General features: G+C 39.1%; 1 protein-coding gene across 1 annotated transcript in view; it reads left to right on the top strand.

The window, feature by feature from the left end:
* Positions 1 to 19495, top strand: part of LOC148062069 (gamma-aminobutyric acid receptor subunit rho-2-like) — a 60511-nt gene that overhangs the window by 20653 nt on the left and 20363 nt on the right. The window contains exon 3 of the mRNA XM_087813277.1: positions 16422 to 16489. Within this exon, the coding sequence (XP_087669403.1) occupies positions 16422 to 16489 (68 nt within the window). The remainder of the gene's footprint in view (positions 1 to 16421; positions 16490 to 19495) is intronic.

The following is a 19495-nucleotide window of genomic DNA, read 5'->3' as shown; positions in this document are numbered from 1 at the left end:
AAATCATATAGTAAACATTAACCTGAACCCTTAAGTAGCGTGCAGTTAAATAATTACAGCATTGTGGTGATTTTAAAGAAAAACATTGTTTTTAATCAGGTCATTGATACAATGAGTAGACCACTAGATGGCAACGCAATTTCAACACAAAGCAAATGTTATTTAACAATAAATGGAAAAACAAATATAACTATCTACTACATGAAAACTAAACCCACAACATTTATGAAAATGAGAACTAAAGTGAAAACAGAAAAATAATATTTGATAAAAAAAAAGGAAAAAAAAGTGAAAACTTGACATTTGAAGAACGTCCGTTTTTGAGTCCTCTCTGGAGTCCCCTCTGAAAGATATAAGTAAGAAACAAAAATATTACTTAAATCACAAAATACAATATGTCATGAGTCGAGAGTACATTCAGAAATGCAGTTAAAAAAATCCTGAAGCCTTTGTTAATATCAAAGAGATAAATATTTTAATTTATAATTAAAGCAATGTCAATAGACATCATTTTACTTTACTCAATCAGAATTTATTTCAAACAATTATTTCTAAAAATTTCCCATGATCAATAGCGTCATCGTCCAGTGTCTATGCTGCCTCAGCTTGACTCTGTCGCTCAAACCCCTTTTGCCGATGAGCTTCATGACGTCTATGACGCTCCAACACTTCTCGCCTCGTGAGGACTTGCTGTCTATGAAGGGACATCTGAGGTCCCATGAGAAGGTCTTTGGTTGATTTTTTAGAGGACCTTAGGGAGTATGCCTCGGCAGAATTTCGGTGAATATCACTTTGCTCATCGACTCTAAGGTGAAAGTGTGTTAAGTTGGTCATGCCAGTGATGAAGGAGCCTCTATCCCTAGGATTAGTTTAAGCCGTGCAAAGAAACAAAGAGTGCTCCTGTGTCCTCATCGTACGATAGCCATCTCCTGTTTGAACCATCTTTGTGGAAAAATGCCTTCTGCACTACATGGTTTTCTGACCTTTGCTGTGGGTTAAAACGCAGGAAGAGTTCTAATGTTTCTGGCTTTGGTTTGATGAAATCATCAACTGCTGCATGAGGAGCACTGGCTTCCTTGTCTTGACTATCTTTATCAACAGCAGCATCATCTTCAGGCTACAAAAGATTAGTATTGTTATTTATATTAGTAAATCACTAACACTGCACTGTTAACAAACTATAAGGATGGCAGTTTTTGGTGTTAGTTATTTTCATCCGCCTCACCATAACAATAATGGAGCTTGTACAGAGATCCTCTCTGTCCACAGCTGGATCACCGTCAATCTAGAAGAAAAGAGAGATATTAGTATTGTTAATTATGCTAGTTAACCAATACAAGCACATTATCATCATCAGTACTATATTAAAAAAAATAGTTAATATAAAATATTATTTAAACATGTACATAAGATTATGTAAGGTTATTAAGCAATATTATGCCATAGAATAGAAAACGTTTATTCATCCCCAGAGGGGAAACACACTTTTTCAAAAGCACAATGAAAATAAAGAGCAAGGAAAAAAAGAAATAATAATAGAGATAATAAAATAAAATAAAACGATCTTAAAAATATACAAATTATTTACAATATTAGAAAATTAACACTATTAACATAATAAAAATAAAATAAAATAAAATAAAATAAAATAAAATAAAATAAAATAAAATAAAATAAAATAAAATAAAATAAAATAAAATAAAATAAAATAAAATAAAATAAAAAAAAAACACACGAGAAGAAAAACACACTACGGATTAACATCAGGATATTTAAAGTAGAGAGTTAAATATCCTGACACCAGTTGGGATGAAGGACCTTCTATAACGCTCCGTCCTACACTGGGGGTGCCTGAGCCTGCCACTGAAGGAGCTGGCCAGCTCCTCCACGGTCAGGTGCAGTGGGTGAAGAGTGTTGTCCATGATGGAGGATAGTCTGGAGAGTGTCCTCCTCTCTCCCACCTCCTCCACCGAGTCCAGCGAGCGGCCCAGGACAGAGCCGGCCCTCGTGACCAGCCTGTTCAGTCTCTTCCTGTCCCGGTCCGTGCTGCCTGCTCCCCAGAAGACCGCAGCGTAGTGGATAGCAGAGGCTACCACGGAGTCATAGAAGGTCCTTAATAGTGGTCTGCACACTCCGAAGGACCTCAGTCTCCCCAGGAGGTGGAGGCGACTTCGGCCCTGATATGTGTGGACCAGTTCAGTTTATTGTTGAGGTGAACACCCAGGTATTTGAAGCTGTCCACCAGCTCAATGTCCGAGCCCTGGATGCTCACCGGTTGATGTGGTGGGGACTTTTTCCTGAAGTCAATCACCATCTCCCTTGTCTTACCGGTGTTTAAGCAAAGGTAGTTGCTCTCACACCAGTCAACAAAGTCCTTGATGACTGACCTGTACTCCAGCTCGCCCCCCCCAGACACGCAGCCCACAATGGCCGAGTCGTCAGAAAACTTCTGGAGGAGACAGCTGCTGGAGTCATAGGTAAAGTCCGCCGTGTAGAGGGAAAAAAGGAAAGGTGACAGCACTGTCCCTTGAGGCACCCCGGTGCTGCAGATGGTCACCTCAGACCTGCAGTCCTGCAGCCTCACATACTGCGGCCTGTTGGTGAGGTAGTCCATCGTCCATGCTGCCAGCTGTGTCCCAACTCTCACAGTGCTACCGGCAGCTTCCAGATGAGTCAGTGCCCGGTGCTGCAGGTAGATGACGGCGTCATCCACCCCCATCTTTGGCCTGTAGGCGAACTGCAGCGGATCCAACACAGAGCTCACCGTCGTGCGTAGCTCGCGGAGTACCATCCTTCTCCAAGGTCTTCATCAGATGGGAGGTCAGGGCGACTGGTCTGAAGTGGCTTGGCTCCTTCGCTTGCACCGCCTTGGGAACCGGAACCACACAGGAGGTCTTCCACTGGACCTCAAACAAACAAACTGCGTTTGTTTCTTCTCGTCTGGACTATTGTAACAGTTTGTTTTCATGTCTTAACAAGAAGGAGCTGTCTCGTCTGCAGTTGATTCAGAACTCTGCAGCGAGAATTCTGACCCGCTCAAGTAGGAGAACTCACATTTCTCCGATCCTTAAAACTCTTCACTGGCTTCCAGTTTCTTTCAGGATCAACTTTAAAATTCTGGTTCTTACTTTCAGAGCTATTCATGGTCAGGCTCCTCCTTACATCACTGATCTGATCCAGCCTTACACCCCAGCTCGGTCTCTGAGGTCTGTGGATCAGAATCTACTTATGGTTCCACGCACACGGCTCAGGACCAGAGGAGAGAAATCTTTTCAGGCTGTTGCTCCTAAGCTTTGGAACGATCTTCCTCTCTCTTTGCGCTTGATGGAGTCTACTGACTCCTTTAAGAAACATCTTAAGACGTTTCTATTTGTTCAGGCTTTTCCTTGAATTTCTCGAACTCCAGTGTTGTTCTCGGTGTTGTCTTGATCTTTAAAGTATGTACTTTTTTGAGTATTGTTTTGATTGTTAAAGCGCTTTGTGACCCTGGTCTCGAAAAGCGCTATATAAATAAATATTACTTACTTACTTACTTACCGGGACCTTCTCCAGTTTGAGGCTCAGGTTGAAGATGTATGTGACCAGCTCAAATGTTGAATATCATAACAAAGTTTCAAATGTTGAAGTCTTCCTCTCCAACATGCAGTAAGTCACTCATCATGACCATGATTTGAACTTATTACTTTATGAAGTTCTATTTTGGGAAACGAGACGTGACTGGCGTGGAATCCATAATGACAGCTGTAATCACGCCCGCTTTGTTTATACAACGATTCCCTTGGAGGTTGAGACTTCTGGGATTGATGGCCGAAAGTATCAGATCTATCAATCTATCTAAACAAGATTTAATCTCCAGAAAAACCAAGTGTTTTCAGTGGGCGGGGCTTAAGCACACATGTAAATATTTAAATGAAAAGACAGTTTTGTACAAACAGACTCATACTGATGAGTACAGTAGAGGTCCAAGATCAATTGAAGACACATTTAAACCAACACATTATTTGCCCTTTAAAAAAACAAAAAGGAAGCTGTAGACGGTGTTTCAAAATTTTTCAACACAAAAGAGTTGGAAAATGAACAGGCGGATACATTCAATAAAAAAGACGTCAAAAGTGGAGTACTGCAGCTAAAAACTTCAAGAGAGTGACATCAAAGCAGCCTGTAAGATATTCAACAGATTACTGAGTTCAATTCAATTCCATTTTTATTGAATATCATAACAAAGTTATCTCAAGACACTTGACAGTTAGCGAAGACTATATTGGCTAAAAGAAAAATGGATCACAGTGAATCAACAATGAGTGAATTAAACGACTACTTTGTCAACATTCAAACTGTCACAACTCACTTAGTCTGCTCTAAGTCTGTTTACTATGAGTTATTATTATTACAAACCATTACTGCCGTGATTCATGTGTTCGTCAATGGAAATGTTTTTTCACTGATCCAAGGAAATTAAAAAGAACACATATATCATCATCACATTGAATTATTTTCTCTTCCTCTGCAGCTCAACATTCTGCTCATAGTTCATTCTCTCCTCATCATCATTATTGTTAGCTCAACTCTGACCCTGGCGCTCTTGTTCAGGCACTCAACACTCCCACTGCTGTCCTCCTCGATGCTCCCACTGCCCGCAATGTCGTCTCAGATATTGACCTTTACCACCCTTCACCTCGCTTGGAGCTTCAGTGCTTCATCCCGTTCCCCTCAGGAGCCGACATAATTCTACTTCTCTTACTCTCCAGTGCCAAACTTTTACTCTCCAGACTGGTGTTCTCAACTTTTGATCAAAATCTGCTCCTGGAACATCATCCTATTGAGGCTCCCGTCTGACCTCAACCTGTCAATCTTACTGAAGAAGTGCCACGACGCTACAAGCCTCAGTTGTCTTTTCTTCTGACCTTTCTCCACATGAATCCATGCTCCTTCTGTTCTGTTCCTCGGTAAGACTTCCTCACACACCCTATGCCTTTGTCTTCCTACATCGAGGCTGCCTGGGATTTACTCTTTCATTTCTAATGTCATATGTAGATATTTTTTTTATCTTATTGTTCAAGGGAGGTTTTGGTGAGCAAACAATCAAATTATTCTTCCAATTTACTATTTGATTATTCTTATTGACTCAGTACTTGGGCACTCTATCCTAATAACAAACAAAGGTGTCAACATCTTTTCACAAAATGTCATTTTGCAAGATTGGTCCAAAAGAAAAAAAAGGTAAATTAATAAAGCAATTTGCCAAGAAAACAAGAACCACTTGATGTTAAAAATAACGTTGTAATTATTCTCTGAAAGAAACAACAAATCATATTTAGAAAAACAATAATTGCTCAAAATGTTCTTTCAATTATTGTGAGTGACAAGATGGATCCTGGTTCCACTAATGTGTGATGGCAGAGATCAAAACTTTTTCGGAAAACTGTCAATCTGCGTTTGATTCTTCATTCTTCCGTGACCTGCTTTCAAGGACATTGTTCATGGATGTGAAGGTAAATCATCTGGTGGCCTGATTGTCGTATTCTTTATAGTTGGTAACAGGTTCATGTAATTAAAATATAACTTATCCTGACTGTGGAACGGCGGCTCAGGAATTATTCTCATTCATGCTGTCAGTGCCTTCCTCTCTGATTTCATATAAATCGTCTCCATGGGCTGTGAGCGCTAGACCTTCAAAAATGTATTCACTCTCCCATAGAAAAAGTTGAAGAGCAGATTTAAGCAAAAATCTCATCACCTGTGCCGCTTCAGGCGTGAGAGAGTCTTGTGTTGAACAGGTTCACACTGTAAAAGACTCGATCTCTTCTTCAGCAGGAGGAAAACAAAAACCTACCAGGCGAAATCTTCAAGGTGGAAGTTGTACATTAATATTTAACTGTAAACTCAGAGAAGAAGGGGGCATGAATGTGTGTTGGTTTCATGATGGGAGTGAGGGTGAAGGTGGAACACAGAAGTGATGTCCAGAGGAAACAAGCTCAGAGAATTTCAGATGGAAGAAAAAACTACCCAAAAATAAATATCTTATTCTCCATCTACTATTGAAGGATTTCTGCCACTTTCTTCCACACAAGTTATTTAAAAGTTTGGCATGGTGTTCTGAGGAGTAGTTCCATGAATCGTGATGATTGCATCGACCCAAATGTGCCGCGGCCGACCTCACATTGCCCTTGTTTACCAGTCATGCCCTGATGTCGAACCAAATTGGCGACTCTTGACCTCCAAATGAACCTCTCTTCATCTATGGTGTAAAGTACCAAGCGAAGCTGGATTCTCATCACGGAGGGTGTTCATGCACGGACATTGCTTATCAAGTATGCAGCGAAAAACAACCCTGAAACTTCTTAATGGATCATTAACATTATCGATGTTCGAGTTGGCAGGTTTTTTTTTTTTTTTTCCCAAAACAACCATCCCTGCTTGCTAATATTACTGAAGTGAATATACTTGGTGTGACCTCAAGAGAGAAAAAGGCAAAACAGAATAGACAGAATGTTTTGACGGAGCAGAGGCAGAGAACGGATGAGGTCAAGTATTTATGATTAGCAGTGGTGAAGCATGAGTACCACAGTTAACCTTCACCTCAGCCAAAAACAAACATCAGTAGAAATATGCAACAAGAAACTTACTCAACATTAGTCATATTCATTAATCATTAACAATAAAACTGGAGTTAATTGAGGCTACATGGTTAAAGTCAAATAAAAACACTCGAAGTAGCCAAAATATCACCTTTTTTTTTTAGATATGCTGCAGAATCCTGATGCTAATAGACTTACAAATCCATTGCTGACCAGCTGGTACTTCAGCGGTATTCCTCATAAGTTACCCGTCCGGCAGGAGACTGATATCAATACGGACCAGAACATCATGGTTCAAGAACTCATTCTAACCATCTGAAGTCCGGCTCATGAATTTTGTTTAACTTGATTGAATTGTGAAGTGCATTTGTATAATAAGAGAGGGTGTGGCCTAAGGAGATCCTATATCAGGTGTGCACAATTATTAGGCAGCTTATTTTTCTCAGGCAAAATGAACCAGAAGAAAGATCTCATAGACTCTGAAAAGTCCAAAATTGTAAAATGTATTGCAGAGGAATGCAGCACTCTTGAAATTTCCAAGATATTAAGCCGTGATCACAGAACCATCATCGCTTTGTTGCAAATTCCAAACAAGGACACAAGAAAGATGTGAGGAGAATCAAGCGAGAGGCTACTAGGAACCCATTATCCTCCAGTGCAGTCATATTCCAGAACTGAAACCTACCTGGAGTGTCCAGAAGGTGTTCAGTTCATGGCGAAGGTCAGACAGGCTGAAACCAGACCCTCCCTGAATAAGACACATAAGATGAAACGTCAAAACCGGCCAAGAAATGTCTGAAGACAGATCAAAGGTTTTATGGACTGATGAGACGAGAGTCACTCTTGATGGACCAGATGGATGGGCCTGTGGTTGGATCAGTAATGGGCAGAGAGCTCCACTACGACTCAGGCGTCAGCAAGGTGGATGTGGAAAACTGGTGTGGGCTGGTATTATTAAAGATGAGCTGGTTGGACCTTTTAGGGTTGAAGATGGACTAAAACTCAACTCCCGAACATACTGTCAGTTTCTAGAAGAAACTTTCTTCAAGCAGTGGTCCAGGAGAAAGTCTGCATCATTCAAAAAGACCATGATATTTATGCAGGACAATGCTCCATCTCATGCATCCAAATACTCCACTGCTTGGCTAGCCAGTAAAGAAGGAAAGATGAAGAAATAGTGACATGGTCTCCTTCCTCACCTGACCTAAACCCAATGGAGAACCTGTGGGCCCTTATTAAACGAGACCTTCACAGGGAAGGAAAGAAGTCCATCTCTCTGGACAGTGTCTGGGAGGCGTTGGTTGCTACGACACAAAAGGTTGATCGTCAACAGATCAAGAAACTGAAAGACTCCATGGATGGCTATATTGGTAACTAATGTTAAAAAGTCAGAAAGGTGTTTGTACATTTTGAGTTTTATTATTATCATCACTTAAACAGATTAAAATGAATAAGCGAGTTGAGATATATATTTTTAATTTTTATGATAGCTGACACCTCACTTTTACCTCTTTAAATATATGAGTTTGAGATTAATTAACATTTTGGATTGATCAGCAGAACTGTTGTTGTTCAATAATTAAATGAATCCCCAAAATACAAATAGTCTAATAATTCTGCACGCAGTGTATGTCATTTTATGTTGCCACAACAGAAAATGTCGTGTTTACAACACTTGTAATAAAAGTTTTTGGATTCATTATAGCCAGTCATCCACAGCAAGTGCCAACAATTTTCTCCCTTGAAATGCCATTACACTTTTTTTCTTTCAACTCCTGGTTTTTAATTATTTGTAGTTGTTCAGCAAATAGCTGCCTTGATTAAGTGTATGTCACCCTGCTAGTCACAAAGTCTGTGTCGTTTGCTGCCATTTAAATCTCCCCCTCTAACCACTTTGAAATGGTAATGTAGGTCAGACTCTAGGAATTGATTACCCGTCACTCTCCAGATCAAAATACATACAGTAGCTTCAACTTCACCACATTCAAATCTGTTTACAGTCCCTCTTGAAGGGTGGAGGCACCTGTCAGAGGTGAGGAGCAGCAGCATGACTGAAAGTGTGAGCTCTATAGCATAGAAGTGACACCTGCCATGATGTATGGAGAAGGTAACTTGGGCATAAAGGCAAGAAGCAAAGTGTCAAAGTGACAAAGTAAACATGGATAAGGTTTGGAGAAAAAGTTTTGGCAGTGAAAGGCACGCCTGCTGGGCAGAAACTAGGACATGTCAGATGAAGAATGATAGGAACAAAGAATACTGGGTCAAAGTGGAACACAAGTTAGACAACCATTGTTTATGTATGTGATATAGAAGGACACGATAGAGGTGTGACTAGGAAGTATGTGAAATAGTAGGGTTAGGAATTACAAGTAAAAAATAAGAGTTTTTTTCCCATTTTAAATGCAGTTCTTTCGCTAAAATACAAATGTTTCCTATTTGGTGCAAACAGTATATTTCATTTACATTCACATCATCCACTTAAAGCTATACAAGTTACTCACAGCTGCCACCATTATGTTAACAGCCAAGATGAATGTCATAGACACCTTGTCCTTTTCTGGTCTGTTATGTTTTGCTTCGCCAAAAAAAACATCCATCAACACATAGAAAAGTGGAAATGGATGAAGGGGGAAAACGAGGAGAAAACTGGACGTCTCACAGTGTAAATGTGGATTCTTAATTGTTCTGAATGTCATTGTTTTTATTGCCTTTTGATTGCTGCAGTGTTTTCAGGGACTCTCCAGTGCTTCCATCTGTGCCTCAGATGATGTGATATCACCTCAGTGAATCATTTTGAGGAAAAATCTGTAGCCAGTCTTGAGTGAATTGCCAAATCTGGTTTATGGATGTGTGTGTGTTACTTTGTGTGTGCAACATGAGTATTAAACAACTGCCCTGAAGCTAGTGATAATAATAAAACATCCCAACAGGACACAACAGGGAACATGTCTCTGCCTGACTGGCCTGGTCTCACAGATCTGTGAAGGGTAAACAACTGATGACTGATGATCAAATTATCAGCAGCCATTATGATTGGTGCGACTTTCTTAATTAAAGATGTTATAAGAACAGATCTACTGGGAACATTTAAAGACACTTAAGAAGATTGTCCAATAATTCAACACTTGACAGTTCAAGTTCTGGATGTGCAGCTGTATACAAACATAGCTGTACAGATTAATTAATAGACTTGTTTAAAAATATTGTTCCTGTTAAAATGGCAAAGCCGTAAAATCTATGATGTCCATTGCCAAATACAGCATAAACATTTGTTAAAGCGATATGAACATTCTTGTTTTGTTACTTTCTTATTTTATCTTCCTAATAACTTCAGAAAGTCTTGCCGGTTGAATCATGGGTGAATACATGTAATGGTTATTGAGTTTATAAAAGCATAAATCAAAGCAACAGTAAAAGTGGTGGCAATGAGCTAAGGTGGCTACAAGAAACAAAAAAGGATGTTTAGAAAAATGGAAAATAAAAAATATAAACAAAAACATAAATAAACATCAGGGCCTGACAGACAAACATAGATGTAGCTGATGGGTGAGTAAATGCATAAAAGATTGATGAATGAGGGGAAGGATATATGAATAAGTAAAGGAAAAAGTGTGTAAGTCCACATATACCCTTGGTTTTATTCACACAGGAACACACATCAGAGGCAAATATGATGGCTGACTGGCAACCGCATCTCAGCGGGAGTCATGGTCAGCCTCAGAACCAGCTCTAGGTCTGACTGGAAACCCAAATCTGAACCATTGGCAGCTCAGATCAACTCTGATGAAGAAAAAGTCTTCAATGCTGGTGACAGAAGAACTCTGTTGAGTTCGTAAAGACTCATCTTGTGGAGGGGTTGATAGTTCTGGTTCAGCTCTGATGGTGTCCCCAGGTGACCATGTTGAGCACCATCAGTCTCGTCAGTTACCTCTGCCGGTGTGATCTGATGGTCCAATAACAGTTGGACGATCGTGATTCTGACACGTGATGAGGTCCATATGCTGCATCACTGACTGTTGACATCTGGGCCGGGGCATCACTTAATATCCTCTCTCTCCCGAGTACGGCTTTATGGTGACACCGCTTATGTAAGTCTGGGATTCTCTCCATGGTGCAGATTAACACAGCTCCGGCAGCCAGAGGGACTCTTTTACTGCACAAATGAAAAGAAATTGTGGGGAGTGATGTGGATGATACGCAACAATCACTGACCAATATCATAAAAGAAACTGAATATCTTATACATAATAGTCATACTTGTATGGGAACAATACACATATTTAAGTGCATTATCTGAAAATGTCTGTTAGTTTCCCTCTTGTATTGAAGCGGTTGTTTTTCCTCCACGTTTACAAAAACATTAAATGATGACTCTGAATTGTCCATACTGTTAGATGTGTTTGTGTATTATCACCGTGTGGTGTCATGGAGAAAAGATCGCCTCATTGAATCAGATTGCTGTTAGCGGCTGTCCCATTAATAGATGTTAAGCTACGATAAGTTTCATTCTACGGGGCTCAAAAGCAGAGCTGCAGGATCTTCAACTCCTTTTATCTAATTCCCATTCTAATAACCCCATGAGATGAGCATGATGTGGGACTTTTAATAATCTAGATGTATATCTGTTCTGTTCTATGAAGTAGTCATGACAACACTGTACAATAATGACTGCTGAAATTGAACATTGGATTCACCATCGTTATTTCTTCCATGAAGACAACGTGTTAATCAGAAATAATGTAAAAAAAAAATAGTTGGTTGGTTGATCAGTTGTTGAACTTAATAAATATAAAATAAACACCTAATTGATCTTAAGACAGAATAATGTTAGCAGCTGAATCATCTCCTCCACCGTCCTGAAACGTCAAAACATCAGAGAGTTACAACATGGTCAATTGTTCATAGTTGTATAAGCCATTGATATTTTCACATCTAGAAGACTCCCTTATTTGCATAACGTCATGGCATGTCTCAGAAATAAGCTTCTTCCTGTGTATCTCTGTTAATACCTATTGAGTAGTGCAAAATCCATTTTATTAATACAATAAAGAAACGGATTCAGGCTGAGAAGCAACCCTACAAATGACAACACAGTAGGTATGCACTAAGACGAGATTCCATTCATTTGGCAAAAAGCTATAGAACTGCTTTTTTACACAAGAAGAACTCAAGTGGAGTTACTATAAAAGACTATATAGACTATAAAAGTCTGAGTGTTAGTAACAGGGCCTTACTGCCGTTTAATACAGATGAACGACCTCCACCTCTGCATGTGTTTTTCTGGAAGCCAGGGAGGCTGTTCATCTTGAACCAGAGACAACACACGGGATACCACAAAGACATTTGTTTTCTGGCCTTCGGGTCACCTTGACCCTGAGATAACAGGGAATTTGACAATAAATATTTAAGCTTAATTTAAGACTCTATCTATTTAGTATTAGTGTCAGAGAAAATGGTTGTGTGAAATGCAATAGAGAAAGAATGAAATACTTTGTAAATGAAAGAATTAAAGTTGATTTTTTACTGTTTTCTTTTAATTTTCTTTTAATTTCATCAAAACACCACATCTGTTTTTTGTTTTTTAGTTTTGGTAGTAGTTTTTTGTTTTTTTCTTATCAATCCCCTTTTCTATTTCTATAAATCTGGTTCCTGATATCTTTAGTGTATTTTATTTGCAGTAACTTAGTAAAAAATGGAATCACTGCGAACAGAATTTATTAACACAAAGCCCTCACAGACACATTAACAATTACATCAGCAGAGGAGAATCAATACACATGTTTCTGTTTCCTGCACAATATTCAAACACATATTGTTGTTGTCCTGACTAGAAAGATCAGTTATTCTTTTGTTTGTCACTTGAGTTTTCATGACTGAGCCATAATTAGATTGTAGTCTCTCATGTGTAACATAAATCAATATCGCAACCACAGCAGGGGGTATTTTGTTCTCATGTGGAGTGATGGATGTCGTGCAAGGAACAATGTTGCATTCACTGGCTTTTGTGTTTATGTTAATGAAACGTTTTTCCACCAGATCTGTGTCGTCGTGACTTCACTTGCCATTTATTTTCGGCTGCTATCTTGTTATTAGAGATTATGCTTTCACGATCCATGTTGTCTTCTTTTGTTGTGTGGGTCTGGGCTTGATGATGTAATCACTCTGTGTGCGTTTTTGGAGTGCATAACAATGTTCACATGCACTTTTATGTGTATTTTTGGCTTTTTTTATTGGTGCATTGGATTCACAATGATGAGATGTTTTGTTCCAATATTCAATCACTTATCATTTGTGGCAGGACAAACCTCAATCCAAATAAAAGTTAAATCTGTTCTACACTCTCTCCTCACTTAATGTGCGCACTTTCAATCTATTGGTTTCTAACAGCAGCAGCCTTGAATCTACATCAGTTATTGCTTTTTAAATGACTCGGATAGTGTCTTGCTAACTAGTAATAAAAGCGTCAGATAAAAAAAAACATAATGATGCTGCTGTTTGTCACGTGCATTACAAAGATCGGAGGGAGTCGATAAAATGTTGATGAGAGGAATAATAAAAGCAATGCATGGAGTTTATTACGATGATCATTGCTGATCATCTTCAGCTCCTGTGGATGTTCAGAATATTCAGCAATAATGCGTTTTTTATTACAGGCATTGTGGTTCTCATAAAGTGGCAAAAATATGTACTGGGCTCTGTTTCCACAGTTACACTTGAAGACGCAACAAAAAATGTCAGCTAATCAATACTGCGCTTTTTACGGTTGTAGAAGCTGGTGCTTAGAGCAGGTTGTTAGAGAGCAAGCTGGTGAAGAATGCAATGAAATAATTTGAACTTTTGAGAATCCTTTTAATGTCAGCAACATTACTTGTATATAGTTGACCACAAATGATGCTCTGAAATGTAGTTTGTCGTGTATTTCGTTGGTATTTCTTCCAGAACAAATTTACTTTTCCAAGAATCAAGGAAACAAGCGCTGTAAAATATGTAAATCTTATTTATAGGAAGGAAAGATTGTGCAAAGGAGCAGGAGAAAACAGCCCAGACTTCCCTTTCATAAGAAACCTGCTCTCCCCGGGGAATACTGAGGTGTTCCCAAGTGTGCTGGGATACAAGGTAGTATTTGTAATATTTCCTGAGTCTGCCCTGAGGTGCATTCCCAGTTGGATATTTAAGGAACCCCTCTCAGGGGAGGCATCCAGGACGCATCCTTAAAAGGTACACCTGAACTGGAGCATAGGTTCTACTTTGAGTCTCTCACAACAGACTCTCCCTCAATTCCTAAAAGGAGATTGCAGAGCTCCTCCACTGAAAACTCACTTCGGCAACTTGTAATTGGGATCTTGCTCTCTCAGTCACAAGAAACTATATTTTCGTACCATTTGACACTAGAGCGCAGAAATACAGATCCTGCACCAATCCAATCCACCTCTTCAGCTCATGTTTCATCATTCCCTCATTTCTGGGATCTGCTCAAAGATCTGCTATATCCAGGTCCAGTGAATCAAGAAAAAAAGAACCACAGACGTTAAATCAATTTCTCCTCAAATAATTTCTCCATAAAAGAGTCTCAGTTCACTCACTTGTTAGCATGGATGAAAAGAGGCTCATTTTAGTCCAATTGAGTTCCCAATTTTCCTAAATTACAATTACCAGTAAATGCTCAATGGGCCAGCGCACATTTGGGTCAATGCAATCAGAACGTTTCATCTATTTAACACAACCAATGTTTGAAATACTAAAGTATTTTCCTTTTTTTCCAAGTGACAGCTGTTTGTTTCAATGACATCTTTCAGCTCAAAGCGTACCATTGGTTCATTAACTAGTAGACCTAAACATCATTTTCAGGGACAGAGTAGGGTCTATAGAATTGAACATGTCCCAGCAGTAACAATGGGAGGCATCTTAAGTTCCCCAGTGGTCAGTTCAAGGTCAGGTTTTCTATATGTATGCTTCCTTTTAACACTTCATAAGATCTTTTATCATTTTTACGCGGACGCCACACATATATACCTTCCATTCAGAGACATTCGAGTGCTGTGGTTTGTCTGGACGACGGTTGGGTGGCCCAGAAATTTTTTAATCTAAATAAATCCAAATCTGAAATCATTGTCCTCCTCCCAGTTATCTTAACCCCCCCTGGGACATCTTGTCGAGAACACTTAGCCAATATTAAGAAACCTTGCTGTCCTCTTAATCACATGTGTCAAAGTCAAGGCTCGAATGAATGAATGAACTATCGATGGCCCCCGGGATGATGTTTGATTATCATTAAAACCGCCCCGCAGGCTGCAGCCGACTGCTGGTGTTTTGCACGCACTAATACTCCATTTCCCATAATGCAACAGAAGCCCGTGAACTAACTGCAGTGTCGCAAGCGGGCCTCGGCTTCATAATTTATAAAAAATATTGATCATTTATTTAATCATTAAATAATATTCGGTACACTGTGTTAGATCTTGTTCCAAGGGTTATGTGCAATCATTTAAATGTTTTAATTAAAATTTTAACCAGTCCGGCCCTAGACTTGTAGCAAATTCGTTTTTTTTTTGGCCCTCTGATGTGTTTGACTTTGATATCCCTGTTCTAGAATCTCCCTTACCATTCAATCACCTCATCAAGAAAACTGTTCAATCCTGTTTTTTCAAATCATTTGATCAATCACTTGATTCTTGTATGTTTAAGAATATATTTGTTTTTAAATAACGTATTCAGTATACCCTTGGTCTAGCTCTTACATACATGACATGTTGACCACCAATGAGAGAACAGTCTTAGATCCTCGGACAGGTCTCTTTTAGCCGTCCCATAGTCCAGGCTTAAATTAAAAATGGGATTGAGCATTTCCCATCAACTTTGGAACAGCCTGCTGGAGCAGATAAGACTAGCCGAGTCTATGCCTACTTCTAAATCTCAAAAATGCACTTTTATAGTGGCTTTTATGTGAAATCACATTTCAACTCTAAACTGGATTCTTCAATGGTCTTTTCTTTTTTTTTATTATGTAAATGGTATTCATCCTGTTTTAGATTGTTTTATTATTGTTATATTATTGTGCTGTATTTAATGTACTACTCCATTTTAAAAGAGTGACGATTGTTTTTTGTAAAACAGCACATTTACATCTGAAGCTCTTGTTGCGTTACTCATTGATGTTCTGGTCTTAGAGAGGGGGGCTCAAACAAAACTGAACTGTACTAATTATTTTTAAGTATTCTTGATAGGTAATTCTATCAAGAATACATGCCATTCACCTCTGTTCTTTGGTTCGTACTTAATTTCTAGTAGTAGAAACTTTCTGCACCTACACTGTGGGTAGTAGACTGAGGATTTACGAAGTTGTCCACCTCCCTGACCTCAGCCCAGTAAATCATTAAAAATAAAAGTCCAAGAAATACACATTATTTCATTGTTGCCGGCAAAGACAAGTAAGATGCTGTGCCGACTCGAAGAAAATGTTGTTGCCAGCAGCACCCTCGTTGTCAACAATTACACTCAAATCCGGCTTTGTCTATTTCAAAAAACAATTTATGACGTGTTTTTTTTTTTCTTCGTTCTGTGGGGTAGAATTTGAAGTGAAGACTCTCCAAGCACACCGAGTTGTGCTTCCCTCTGGTTTCCAGTCACACTGCGCCTCTAAATAATTCATCAAGGTGTTCCAAAACAGACCTGATGAAACCAGACGGGTCAGAACACAACGATTGGGAAGCTCACCGCTTCAGACACAGGTCTCAGTTTGTGTCTGGACCATGACAAATGTCCATCTGTAAATAATTAATATTCATTAGCAATTGATCCTGATGAAACTCTTGATGGTGTGACTCACTAGTTTTGTTGTTTCAGGTCCTGCCGTGCCAGTGGGTGTCGACGTCCAGGTGGAGAGCTTGGACAGCATATCAGAGGTCGACATGGTGAGATTTTCATCCAAGAAGTAATTGTAACTGATAACAGTCTAAACTCCTTATAGTGCTATTAATATTCAGCATCATGACATAATCTAGGCAGCAGCTGTCTTGTCGAGTTCCTTCTCTTCCAGTACAATTTGGTCGAAAAACAAAGGTTGAAATGAAACGTTATCCCCGAGCGTCTCAGCCAGCAGCAGCATGTCAGCGCTGGATTAGTGACGGCTGCAGAACAGAAGGATGATTTAATTACATTACTCAACACGCACTCGTTCTGACTTCATGCAAAGCAAACAACTTATGTGACGGAGCTGTCGTCCTCTAATTCTGATTACTCAACTGAAAACAGCTGCTAATTGGCGAGAAGGATAATTATCTGGAGAACCAACCTCCCCGGTGAAGGACACAATCCAAGAGTTTTCTTTTTCTTCAACAAAAAAGTTGATTTGAAAGTCTTTGTCTGTCTGCTGCCATATGTTGGCGTGGAGCTCAATTAGCTGATCCCAGTGAGGATGTCCATGTGTGGGAATGTTCATTAAGCCACTAGATTCTGTCTCAGTAATCCTGCTAATGACATTACATGTCTGCCATTCCATCATTCTGGTACATTCATTTTTTTTTTATTTGGCTGCCTTTCCTGTTTGAATGTCAAAGCAAGTCTATTCACATTTCAATCAAATGCCCTTGAGTTCTATAACCTGTAGCTACAGAGACAATAATAATATGAATAGATCTTGACCGTTATGAGGATCTGCTCTCGTGAGCCACACTTCTTGCATCAACATTAGGCATCAGCCAGAAGGGACCTCCTGGCATTCCAGTGTCCATTGAATGTCAGAACTCTGGCCAGGAAGGAGCCGGAGCTGCAGTGTGAGGCTGAGATGACTCACCTCAACACACAATCCTGGCTCCGGATCAAAGTGTTGCTTCTGTCCACCTGAAGTTTGTCAGACAGATCATTACCAGCTGGAAGTTGGTGGGTCTTGCGGTTTTGCACACAACATTGCATGCACCCCGCTGGAAGTGAAACTTAGAATAAATATTAGCTGTCAATCAAATAAATTGTTTTGCTTTAAGTGTATTCCAGTGAAATGGATTGTTCTAGACCAGGATTCTGGAAGTGTGAGGCACACTGTGAAAAATAGAACCAGAAAAAGCGATGTTTGGTAGCTAAACGCCTACATGTAAGAGGCAAAGCAGATACATTTCTGGTACCATAAGCGAAAGTAAAACACATTTTTGTTAAAATATTGAAATATTTAAAAATATGTGAAAACACACAAACAGGTTAAAGTATATCTTTAAAATATGTTAAATACATGCACATATGTTAAAGTATATATTTAAAAATATGTTTAAATATATATTGTAAATGTAAGAAATAAGCACAAATTCTAAAATATATATTTAAATATAATAAAAGAAAATGCACATATATATATATATAGCATAAGAATGTTAAAATCATGAAAGGAAACCTTTAAATCTAATAAAATGTATTTTAATTTTCAAATTACTTTTGTAAAAAATACAAAATAGCACATAAAGATGTTTAAAAAGGTTTTAAAGTAACAACAGTAATAACAACAACAACCATAGTATCCCAAGAGTTATCATTCAGAGGTAAAAGGCCAGATGTTTATTTATGCTATCATCATGTTGCTCTCATCCCTCAGCAGTCGGTCCCGGATGACCTTGCTCACCTTGAAAAGATCACTCGTGCGTGACAGGACAAAGAGACGCTGATTTTCATTTCCCAAGGATGTGTCATTCCAAGGATGGCTAAGGGCTGTTTTGTTTTCTGGGAGTGTCCTTTTCAACTGAGACTTAAGTTCCTGGTCTAGATTAATCCAAGAAAATGAGACTGTTTATCCCATGATCCCTTATTGTGGATCAAGTCAGAGGGGCAGGAACGTTCCCAATGCTAGACTTCCTCTTCAGCAGGTGATGAAAAAGAAACAAAATTATTTTCTCCTCCCTCCTCCCCCCTTCTTTCTGCCTCATTACTTTGCTGATCCTCACATGCAGTTGAAGGCACATCTCTCAGCGTCCTGATTAAAAAATGTTTTCCCATTCATTCAGCGATTTTAATCCCAGGTAACCGAACACGATGCTTGTTCTTTGAAAAGGTGGAACAACTTCATCATCAGCAGAATCAGTGTCTGGCCTTTTCTGCACCAGAGAGAACTATAATAACTTCACGTACTTTGCACTTTTGGAAGATGATCCTATAGCCCAAGGGTCTCAAGCACAATCCCAAAACGTATCAGTTATCAGTCGAGGTCACAGGCCAAATAAAAGGGTATATTCACCTAAATCTCAAGTACGATGAAGTATGAGTCTGATTGTGATACGGTCTTTTCATTCCTTTACTTCAACAGCCGTTTCACTCCTATGGTTATTCTCTGCATTCTCTGTTCCCTACTTTAGCTTCAATCTTTTTTGGGTGCAAAATCAATGACACAACCTTAAGGGGGGCCACACGTCTTAAGTTTGACACATGTGATATAGTCGTACAGAATGAACTTAAACCTGTACTAAAACCTATGACCAACACCATTTCTCAGCTGTTCTGATTGGTCCATATTTGGGAGATATTTCTCAAGAAGATCGGATCGACAATTTGTATTGGACTTTAAGAATGTTCTTGTATCGACCACCAGTAAAGGCACTATGGTTAAAATAATATATTCATATATGACTCTATAATAACGTGCACTAATAGACACTTATTGTTGTGATGCTACTGGGAATATTAAAAGTATCTGCTGTGTTCCAGACTGAATAAACGAGGTTCTGATAAATTTCTACTTTGACTTTTTAATATCTCAAGAAAGGCATTTTCACTGTTTCTGTTCTGTACTTTAGTGCATTCTTAGGAATTTAGAGAAAATAGGGATCTGGGCTTTAGTTCTTAGGAGAGGGGTTTCCACAGGGAATAAAGAAAGATCTAGTGAAGTCTTCTTAATTCAAGGCTGGTTCTTGAATCCTAGAAGGAGCAGCTACATTTCCTTG

Source organism: Callionymus lyra, chromosome 17, assembly GCF_982586985.1.
Source record: "Callionymus lyra chromosome 17, fCalLyr1.hap1.1, whole genome shotgun sequence".
Taxonomy (NCBI): Eukaryota; Metazoa; Chordata; class Actinopteri; order Syngnathiformes; family Callionymidae; genus Callionymus; species Callionymus lyra.
The sequence above is the reverse complement of the archived record's forward strand: the minus strand, read 5'-3'. Positions and strand labels throughout refer to the sequence as shown.